Source organism: Falco biarmicus, chromosome 7 (assembly GCF_023638135.1).
Source record: "Falco biarmicus isolate bFalBia1 chromosome 7, bFalBia1.pri, whole genome shotgun sequence".
Lineage (NCBI taxonomy): Eukaryota > Metazoa > Chordata > Aves > Falconiformes > Falconidae > Falco > Falco biarmicus.
The window spans coordinates 45,170,175-45,181,366 of record NC_079294.1 but is presented as its reverse complement, the minus strand read 5'-3'; the positions used below and the strand labels follow the sequence as shown (position 1 = coordinate 45,181,366).

Below are 11,192 nucleotides of genomic sequence, written 5' to 3'. Positions count from 1 at the left end.
CATGGGAAGTAGCTGAGTTCTTCCTGAAAATGCTGGCATTGCTCATTAAGACTGCAGTATATTGTTCGTGGTTAAGGACTCCGTCAGTAGTTACAGTTATTTTCAGTCTGTCTTGTATTGAAAGCCTGGCTAGATTTTTACTATTAGAAGTTCATAGCGAAATGCTTCCAAGCAATCTACAAAGAATTACTCCCAGCAATTATCCACTGAATAAATCTGAATAATGAATTCATTCACAAAAGTCACTATCCATTTGTGAACAATTAGCTGAAGAAATAGAGGTAACACTCATCAGCTAAATAATTCATTTATGAATTCTTTGTCCAGCTTTGCTTCTGACATATGTTGCATGAAATGAGATCAAAGCTTAGATGAAAAATTACCTTAAAAAGAAGGGCAATGTTAAAGGAAATTCTTCCAGCTTCCAAAGCAGAAATTATCCCGCTATTGTAACTATTATTTATTACCAGTGATTTCAGAGGTTAGTGAAGTTATTTTCCTGGAATCTTTCACTTCATGCATTAAACTGTGTTTTATTCCTAATGTATATCCAATTTTAGGTTGTTAAACTGCAATCAAAAGCACTTAGTAGGAATGGATCTGTCCATGTTATGAGATTTGAACTACTGACATCTTTATCTACTGAAACTTGAGTGCCCAGGTAACTACTAATTATTCAAGCATTTACAACCATTACTATCAATATAATTAACACATTGTGGGATAAAAGTGACAATGAAATTAGCATTCCTAGCATTTGGATAGCAATCTTTCATGAAAACATTTATAAACAGCCCAATTATTTTTTAATCAAATGAACATAAAAAATTGTTTACATTTAAGCGGAATCTAGAATTGAAAAGAAATGGTTTCTGGTATCAAAAATGATAAATGTTATCTCCATATGTCCACTTCTTGAAAACATCAAAACCCTTTGACATTTTTGCAGTGTTTTTTTTTTAAAGAAAATAGCAAAAGGTTTCTGCCTAATTGTTTAGAAAAATGTGAGGTTTTTTTTCAATACAACAAGATTCAGTAAAAACATAGGAACAAGTTTTTTCACTCATGTCTAAAAGCTCACGAGCTCGATGTTGTTCTTGGCAGGAATAAGGGGCTGCACAAGCTTCTTATGTGCCTTGCTGGATGACACTAGTAGAAATAAATGACACAATTCACACGAGAAAGTCAAAGCTAGATGAAGTGTAGAGATTGACTTCCCTCTTCCCACCTTGATCAGTGTAGCTGGCCAATGTAGGCACATAAATTCACTCCTACATTAATTAGTAGCAAGTTATTATCACAGCAGGAGGAAGAAGGAACCAGAGGAGAAGCTAGGGACCATGGTTTGGAAGACTTTGTCACCTTCCTGTCTAGGATCTACTGTGAACAAAATTTTGAAGAATTACTCTTCGCCACCAAAAGCTCAGCTTAGATATCCCAAAATAACTGCTGTGCAACGCTTGCAGGACACACCAGAGAGGGGATTTTGAGAGCGTTTCACAAGCCCTGCAGCTGTGAGCTGGTTGCAGCATGAGGAAAAGCCCTCCATCACCTCCATGTACAGGAAAGAGAAGGTAAGGTTACTGGTGTTTAGATATGGTGCACTCAGTGAAGATCCCCAGGCCAGAAAAATCTGTTCTTCTCCATGTTGACAGTGCTTTCACTGCTGGAAAGGGAAGGGCTTGAGGACCACAGCCCCTGTAAGCACTGCAGACCCCTGCAGGGGCTGAGCTGGAGGAGGGCAGCTAGGCTCAAGGCATTGCTGACCCCCACATCAGCGATGGATGCCTCCTCTGATGTGTTGGCCCAGTTTTCTCTGGGGTTTCTGGATCTGGATCTGGGGGACAATCCCAATCCATCCCATCTACTCACCCAATACCCAAACCCCTGAAAGAAAGACCAAAACAGTGAAGCCCACAAAGCTGCTGTGCCCCCTGGTTCCTAGTGCCAATGTAAGCATCTTGCAACCCTCGCTCCACTGGGTAGGTGCAAAACGGGGGCCAGTCTGAGCATGCCATGAGAGAATCCATCCAACCACCTGGAAAATAACACAGAACTGGAGTGCTTTAGACATGTCACAGCAAATAAATAGCTCCAGGAAAAAAACAACAAAAAAACCTCAAGCTTGTGCTCGTAGAGACAGTAAAGCACAATATTTCAGCCGTCATGGCAGGTGTTTCTGACTGGAAATGGTATATTTGATGATGACCAGCCTTCAGCATTTGACAAGGGGCTGTTAAAGCCTCTTGAAGAGTAAATCATCTCTCTTCCTATCAATAATCTTATTATAATATCTGTAGAAATGTCTAATGTTAAAACCCCACTTTATTACTATAATAATGGATCTAATTTGTAAAACATATAAAGTGAGGCCATAACTGTACTGGAGGGAGATGTATGTGATCCCACTACATCTATATCATTTCCTGATGGCTTTACCCACATATTTTGAATGGGGGAAGGATTAAAAGCAATCCCACTGGAAGGATTTTTGAGATTGGGAATGGCTTCTGGAAGGGAGATCCATGTGATCACAGAAATGCAGCAATCATTATTAAAAGAACAGCCTCGAGTTCACGTTACACACGTAAATATGTAGGTGTTTATCTGTGATTTGCTCCATTCAGGCCCTTTCCAGTTGTCAGGAAAGCCCTGCTTTCCAGCTGCACATTCAGTATTAGCACTATGTGCTATTTTTGGTTACGGAGTACATTTCAAGTCACGTCATCCTTCCCAAGCCAACACTGGTATGAAGGGTGGAAATTCTTCCTTCCACTCCTCTATCATTTGCTGCTGCTCCCATCTGCTCAGTGGCACTGCCTGCCTGGTCCTTGCTGCAGAGGGATCTCCAGACGCTTTCCCCTAGTCCTTCTCATTTTGTCAAGCGAGTGGCTTTCCAACCGAAGCTTTGTGTGGGAGTCTTCGTGTTGGCATCCAGAGTACATGTCCCAAACATGTCCAGCCCCACCTTCTGATCCTAGTGCAGAGGAGTTGCCGGTAAGTAATCTCTTCATGGGTGATAGAGTCCTTGTGTCTAACGCCCAGAGCTTTCCACAAATGGGTTGTTTTTAAGGGTATATAATTTCCCAGCTAGCACTTTGGTAGGTTTCCACCTCTTGTCACAGTATGTTAACACCAGGTTTCTGTCTGAGGGCAGCATGCATCATCTGGCACTCTGCTTGATTTCCTTAAGTTATTAAAGTCTAGTAAATATTGTAAATACCACTTCCCTTTTAAGGTCTCCCTTGGCTAGGTGTTACCCAACCAGATAGTTGTTTAATGTTTTTCTTTTCTGGTGTGATGTTGCTGTTAAGTGTTTGGAAAAGTTCATACGGACCAAAGCCACACTAGGAGTTATAAATCTCTTTAAATATTTGAAGTTCAGTTTCTTTGGTTGTGACATGGGAGGAGCTGTCCTAACTAAAGCTATAACCACCAGTAGCCTGAACTGGGCTGTCCCTCCCCAAACCTGTTTCATTTTACACAGACTAGTTAAATATTCATTATGCCAGAAAGTAAGAGTGTGTGTGTGTGTGTGTGTGTGTGTGTGTGTGGCTGTAGCACAGTGATTAGGGCAGTCACCTGGTAGATGAGAGGTCCTGTTCCCAGTGACTGCTCCAATGAATATTTAAGTATTTCATATTAAGTATTCATTGGAGCAAGGACAAGAGCAGACTTCTCCCACCCCCAAGGGAGCACCCAAACACCAGGCTGTAAAGTCTTTCTTTCATTCTTTCTTTCTTTAGCTCAATGAATATTTAATTATTCAAGGCCAAACAAGACAGCTTCAGTGGCAGAGACTGAGATTCCCTGCTCCTATGTGTGCGCCATAGCCTTGATGATGAGGGCATGTGGATAAGAGATGTGGGTTCATATTCCTTTGGACTTAAAAAGAAGTTGGATCCACATCTCCCATACCCCAGATGGGTCTTACAGCTTCTGAGCTGCTGAATAAAGCACACAAAGCTCCAACACACACTGTCCCTGGTCAGGAGACAGAGGTGGTATGGGTTCTTGTATTATCCCAAGATCAGAGAAAGCATCCTTACCAGTGACTAGTTAAGCCAAAATCTGGTTTATAAATCCCTCAGGGGAACATGTCAAAGCTGAAGATGTTCTTCACTCCATGGCAGTTCCTGCTGGCTATGTTCATGTGCCTTTCTGAGATTATCCAGTGTGACGTGTAGGGAAACCCACATCTCCTCTGTGCTCTGAGGTCTGACACTCCCAGACTGTAGCTAATGGGACTTAATCCTGCTTCTGCAGCCCCAGGAGTGGGGAGGGGGGGGGGGGAGGGGAACGAAATGGTGAGTGCAGGGAAAGCATTGGAAGAGAAAAGTGTGCAGCAAGTGTATCTGAGTCTACAAATGGGCAAAAATAGCAGGCACTGAGGAGCAGGAAGATTAAAGCAGGAAGAATAACATGTAGGAAGAAGCATGCTATCACTGAGTGGGGAAATGACACAGAAAGGAAAAAAAAAAAGAGTGAGGACAGTGACCAGAAGGAGAAAAACCATCTGTGAAACAATATCCCTTACCTTGCTAAGGAACAGGGGGAAGGGGGAGAAAAAGGTAGAGATTATTTCAATCTTAAAGTAAAAATAAAATGTGGAGAATCTCTGCCACCCACTGAGGTCTTTGAAAAGTAGATTTGCCACCTGCTTTCCACTTCCAGAGGGCAGTGGGGGCTTCTGAACTGAGATGCCTTGGATTCACTTTGGGGAGTTGACTGTGGGAGCATTCCTATGCAGGAGAGGGACTTACCATTTTTTATTATTGCAGCTATGTTTCTTATCATTTAGCAGAATCCACAGCAATCTGATTCTGTTACCAGAGAGTGCATGTGGCTTCCAAGCAAAAACCAGGAGAACAACATAATTGCAATATAGAAGTGCAAACAAATTGCCTTTTTGTACCCATCAGGATAATGTCCAAACCCCATACTGCTGCATAGCCTCGGTTGTCAAAATGGCAACACCGCATTCAGAATGGGGCTGCTTAGCTTAGAAGAGCACTTCAAAGGTGCTCCCAATGATATGGTTCATATATTTCATATCACATTTATGCCTGTTTACCCCAGGGCTGATGAGCAGCCACCTTCAGTAACTGTTCACTGCAATTCAGAGAAATCCTTTCTGAACCCTTTGCTGTCTGTTACTTTAACCAGCCTTTTTCCTAAGAAGACAGCTTTAGAGTACCAAAGATCTATGACAATGAAGGAATATCCATATTGTCTTGCTATAAATATTACAACGGTCTGACTATAAATGTCCGAACAGATGTGTTTCACACCATGTCCTTCGAGGGACATGGTAACATAGCCTCAAAAGCTCAAAGCTTCACCCAGATGCATTACTCCAGTTTGAACGGCCCTGTGTTTTGTGTTTTGTGATTAACTCTTTAGACAGATGACAGTAGCTATCCTCCTTCAATACTGAGAAAAAGGCCACCTGTGGACCAAGCCGTGGGGGAAAAGCGGAAAGCAGAGAGAAGGGTTCGATTTCGTGAGCCAGAAGTCACTGAACATGGTACGCTCAAGCTATTAAGCCTTTTGTTATGACCTTTCTAGCTTCTAACATGCACCCTGTCTGTCCACATCAGCTGCCCCCTCTGACAGCGTTATTTGGGATTTTGAGCTCAGCACAGAGGGGAGGACAGACAAGTTTTGCTCTGTGCACTGCAGGGTTGCATCTGGTCCATTTGCTTGCCTGCCCTGGGAGGAGACGGGCTCCTGCATCCATTAGAACAGCCTCAGGGCTGTCCTCACAGCGAACCCCTCAGTCAGGGATCATTGTAGACCATGGGTTTGGCTGAACCTCAGGTCCACCCCAGAAGAGAAAAGGATCTCAGACCAAATTTAAACACACTTATGTCATTCCGGGTAACTAGGATGTAATGGCGGGGAGAGAGCCAGCCCTTTCATGCTTCCAAGCAGCATGCATGCCACTGGATACAATAGTGAAGGTCTGAGCCCAGCTGGCCCGCTGGGGTTAAAAGCAGCCAGGACATAACCATTTCTGCTAACAGGGCACCCAAGGAATGGTACAGCTAATGCAGCCTCTGGTCTTTCACTCCTGAGCCAAAATACGTTTGCAGGTAGGTCAGGTGGGAGTGACCTTAAGCACAAGTCTAGCAGAAGGGTCCAGTTTGCAGTTCTGCACATGCTATATAAAACCTGTAACCAAGAAAGAACTGTTGTTTCATTCTGATTTTCACAAACTGACCCTGCTAAGAAAAAATGTATTTAGTGGTAGGGAACTACAATTGTATTGTTTTGATATGTCTGTCAGTAAAAATGCAGGTGACAGAATGGTAAAATTTCTGGGTCAGCCACCTGTTTGGGCTGCTACTCAGCTGAAAACAAGGCTTGGTGTCTGCTGATGTGTCTGTAAACAGACCTCTCAGAGGTTTTGCAATACATTATTTGTGGTGCCTCCTAATGCAGAAGGGAAAAACTGTTTCTTGATAAGGTTGTTGACATGGCCTGGGCTTTCCCATCAAAACTGAACTCCTGGCAAGACTCAGTGAGTCAGCTCTAAACTCGTCAAAGCTCATCTAGCTGCTCAAGAGCAAGCTTTTGATAAGAGTGAATACCTCCTTCAGCTCCCTGACAGAGTCCGTGTCCCAGACTTAATCCTGCACGAGCCATCCTGCAGCCAGTCCAGCTGGGGGGGACCAGGTTCATCACTCGCTGGCTCTCGGTTCAGCACTGCCATGCTTGAGCTCCAGGGAGCTGCAAGGACAGAGAAGACTCTGGCTCTTTTCCATGAGGACATGAGAAGACATGAGAAATATCCCACCCTGTAATTCGTATTCTGTGTTGCAAACAGCCTATGATTTAGATGATTTGCTCTTCACCCACACAATGTCATTAACATAAAGGTGGGTAAGGGGAAGGCTGGGTGCATCACTCAAAGTTTTCCATTCTCTGGACTTTTTGTCCTGGGTTGTGTCTGGGCCCCAGCTGCCAAGCAGAGGCAGTTCCAGGATATCGTTGGATGAAAGTTGCATCTGACAGTGGGGTTTGCTTTCTTAACTTTCATACTTCTCTCATTCTGTTGGTCTTTCTAGAAATGCTGTGGAATAGAGAGGGCTTTTCTGTAAGAGCTGACTCCTCACCTCCCTGCAACAGCAGTAATCTCTGTCTCTGACCCCCCCATACAATAGTTTTTCTCACTTTCCTGAAGTGCACCTACACCTGCATGTTTGCACAGAGTGGGTAAATCATCATCTGACATAAATCTGTACAGCCAAAAGCAGTGTAAGAAGTGGTCCAGCATTTACAAGGCAACAATTTCAGAGACACTGCTTGGTGCTTCCTTTCTTATTCATCTGCTGCAAAAAGACCTTTCCACACTTCTAAGAAAATGTTCATTCTGTTTTCTAGCCATTGCCTGCTGTGACTACGTAGTGGGTAAGTTGAAGATCCACATTATAACCGTGAGCCATCCGTGGCACTAACCTGAGTTTGCTTTGTGGCTGCAGGGATACACTGTGCAAATACAGCCTCTGTACACCAAACATTTCATACACTGTTGCTTTTTCTTCTCAGCATATGAAGCGCAAGGTGTTGATGAGGTCTGTGCAGTATTTTAAGCAAGACATCTAGTAAAACAAATAGTGGAAGCAAAAATGAAATCCCTGAAGCTATTTTTAATTTAAATATAATTAATATATTTTATGGCAATAAAATAGGTACAGGTTTTTCACTATGATATGCAGGGAAAGCACCCCAAGCGAAACAATAGTTCTGCCTGCTGACTTTCATGTGTGGGGAACAGACAATTCATTTATATGCTGGCAGCAGGATAGAAATAATAAAAATAGTCTGTTTTTTCCTTTTTTGTTTGCAAGGATGTTTGAGGCCAGGCAGCCTGACAGAACCTCAAGCAAATATGTGTATCTGGATGTCCTTATGATGGTGATCATTTCTAGAGGCCCTGGCCCACATCCAGCCCCTGCTGCATGCAGTGCAATAAGGGAAGAGCAATACATATATACATACATGTATGTATACACACACGCAGAGCCATAGCATTGGGCAGCCAAAGGGCCTCCCAAGCAAAGGTCCCCATATCCCCTGGCTGTTGCTGTTGCCCAGGAAGAGGTTTGTAGGCTCATGCCAATGGCAACATCAGCTAAGGCAGTTATTGTGCTAGGAACGAGGTACTACAGGCAGGAACAAGGTCGTATAGGCAGGAAAGAGCCAGTTGGAAAAGGAAAGCCCGAATATCCCCCAGGTGACAGTGGAAATGTGTGTCCAAGACAGGAACTGAACCATAATGTCCTGCATCCCAACCCAGTGCTTTTCTCAGATGAGCTGCCTTTTGCTTAGACTGGGCATATGGCTAGGGCTGAGCGTGCTGTTCCAACAAGCAATGCAACTAACAGATTTAAGCATTAATTTTCTATTTGTAATCTAGAAAAAAGCAAGTTTACCTTTAAGCACATAATTATAGTGATGTGCTGAAGCTACTGTGAGCAATAGCTCATCACTCTTTTGTGGGTGGGATTATTCTTCCACATTATCTCTTATTCTGTTCCTGGACTGAACATATTCTGTAATTGACAGGATACAAGGAAAAGCCACATTTTAATCTGAGATCACCCACAAATTTCACATGGAAAGTAACTTTGGCAAGACTGAAAAAGGTTATAAGTACTTGATAGAAAAGGGCTGATGTGGAAAGCGGTTTAGCTCCCCCGCCAAAGTCTCACCATTAGCAGGTATGCTCATCAGGCAGGCCCCAGGCTTTGAATGGCAAGTCATCACCCAGGTGAGAACTGCATCATGTGGTGTGAGAGATCACGCAAGGGAAATACCAACTTCCAAGTCACAAATCTCTGCAAAAGCAGAAAATGGTGAATAATTCCCTGGCTAAATACCTTCATATAAACCATTCCTAGAATAATGCCAAATAAACAAGTTTATAAAAATTGAAGTCTGCTCATGGATAATTTGCAAACAGAAAGAAGGGCTAAATTCAAATGAATAAATTATTTGCTGCAAATAATTCACTCGGATCTATTATGGGACATTGATTTCGTTTCTGGTTAGCTATAAAATGACTGCCTATTAACATTTTACCTTCTCCCCATACACTTTTTGATACATTATTATGTGTTTCTTGCTTGGTTTTATGACTTTTACCTTCCTCCCTGTACATCTGTATGACAGTTTAATTGACTGCTGTGTATTCCAGGGCTCATAGTAGAAGCTAATTTAAATATGTTACAGCTAATGTTGGCCCTTTACCCATAATAATGCACACCACATTTTTATCTCCTTATTGATTATGTGCGTATGGCAGGAAAATAGCTGCACACTACGGATTTTTATTCAGGCATGAATTTGGCTTTATACTGCATGTTTAATACGCAAAGTGCTTTGTAAAATAATACTGACTGTGCAATGGCCATGCAGTCAAACAGAGCAGCCAGATCTGAATCAGACTGGATCCCCAGTACCCATGGTGGGATACATGCATGCAAGGGCTGGGGCACGGATGTCGGCAAACTAAATGTAGCCCATTGATCTCCACGCGTGTACTGTGTGCCTGACCTATGGCACTTTAAACATACGTGAACTATATTTTAAAGGCAAGAAAACTGTTTACAGTGCCCTCCTCCTTAAGACCCAGTGCAGAGGATGTTCCAGTGTAATTAGCACACCTAGCACTTAGAGAGAGGTTAAAACTACCAGAGCTTTCTCAATATGCCTCTCCGTTAATAGAGCCATGTTTTGGTTCTTACTGTAATTAACAGGAGCCTCAAACAAGCTGCTCTAGCAGGGAAAAGGACAGAAATCTAGATCTCCTCTCTTTTATGGAACATTTGTAAGCATTAAATAATTAGATGAGGTAGCTTAATATTCTCCTAGTATTTAACTTAACATTTAGCATAAAGGTATAAAAAATAATTGCTGGAGGGAAACTTCAGATCACGCATTAGCTATGGTAATCCTGTTCTTATTGTATATAATTAAACTCTTTAAATGCTCCATTAGATGAGATCTTTTATACTCAACACCCTCCATCAGGAGGTGTGACTCACTATCACTGAACTGATGCCTACAGAAGTACGCACAACCAGAGCCTTGTGTACCCCGCTGTTCCCAGAAAAGTGGGACAAAGGCATCAGCGGGGGGTCAAATTTAGGAAGTGTTTAAGATGATACTAAAATAATGCTGCTTTCTTTTTTCTCCTCATCACCGTTCAGTAGATGACAGGTCATCATCTGGATTGCCTGTGCTCCTGTGGCTCTCATTCTGTGCAGTGCTGATCCTTGCTGTGAGTCTCTACTACATCAGCATGAAGCAAGATGTCAAAGTCCTGGAGGAATTTAAATCCCGGATTGTTATCTTCTTTCTTCAGATAAGACATATTGCTCAGAAATGCTGGAGCTGGTTTATGAGGCAGTAGCAATATCCTCCAGCCTGTCAGACATCTCAGAGCACTGCTGACCAGCACATGGCTGTGCAGAGCTCCCAGTCTACTCCAGCCACACACATGGAACATGTGAGCATCCACCTCGAAGAGCAAGAAAACCACCCCTGTTGTGCACTGTCCAGCAGCCACTTGTTCTCCTTTCTTTTTTCTTTTTTTCACATTAGTGGGCAATAATGTTAGTGCCTTGAGGTCCCACCAAACTCATGCTCCATCATCCTGAACAGCAAACAAGTATCTGAATTTTGTACCTCAAAGAGCTTACAAACTGCTGATACAAAGAGCTGAAGTCAAGAAATACATTGACCTATGCAGACAGCAGCAAGCTCTGAATAAAAGTCTCCTGAGTCTCAAGTCAAGGCTCTAAATACCAAACCATCTTTCTCCTCAAGTCTCCTAAGAGCTGTTCTACAAAATTTAAAATAAAGCTGAGCTGTTGAACAAACACTGCTCTGGTGGCCAAAGGCTTGGCGAGCTGCTATATTTATACACCTGAAACTATTGTTACTAAAATCCCCGCAAGTGGCTTTCTTGTTTCCCATCATACATTTTATTCCTCCATAGGCAAAAGCTGTTTCTTGATGTTTCACTTGATTCCCAGGTGTGAAGAAGAACAGGAAAACTCAGTTAAACAGTACATAGTTTATTTGCCTAACATGATAAATAGCAGCATTGAATCCCAGGGTAATTACCAAATTAGCAGTTTAATCCTCTGGGTTTGATTCAGTCCATAAACCTCACAAGCTGA

At 42.7% G+C, this 11,192-nt stretch overlaps 1 protein-coding gene across 1 annotated transcript; it reads left to right on the top strand.

The window, feature by feature from the left end:
• The first annotated feature begins 1,369 nt into the window (after positions 1–1,369).
• Positions 1,370–11,030, top strand: C7H14orf180 (chromosome 7 C14orf180 homolog). The gene is made up of 4 exons (XM_056347106.1): positions 1,370–1,574; positions 5,404–5,527; positions 7,387–7,413; positions 10,218–11,030. The coding sequence occupies exons 1-4, from the start codon at positions 1,557–1,559 to the stop codon at positions 10,418–10,420; spliced, it is 372 nt and encodes a 123-aa protein (XP_056203081.1). The 5' UTR covers positions 1,370–1,556; the 3' UTR covers positions 10,421–11,030.
• Positions 11,031–11,192: the final 162 nt, after the last annotated feature.

Excerpts from the sequence above, each read along its gene's own strand:
- C7H14orf180 (XM_056347106.1), top strand. Across the intron at positions 5,528-7,386 it reads GCCAGAAGTCACTGAACATG|CCATTGCCTGCTGTGACTAC; the intron begins GTACGCTCAAGC and ends TCTGTTTTCTAG. Across the intron at positions 7,414-10,217 it reads CTGCTGTGACTACGTAGTGG|TAGATGACAGGTCATCATCT; the intron begins GTAAGTTGAAGA and ends ATCACCGTTCAG.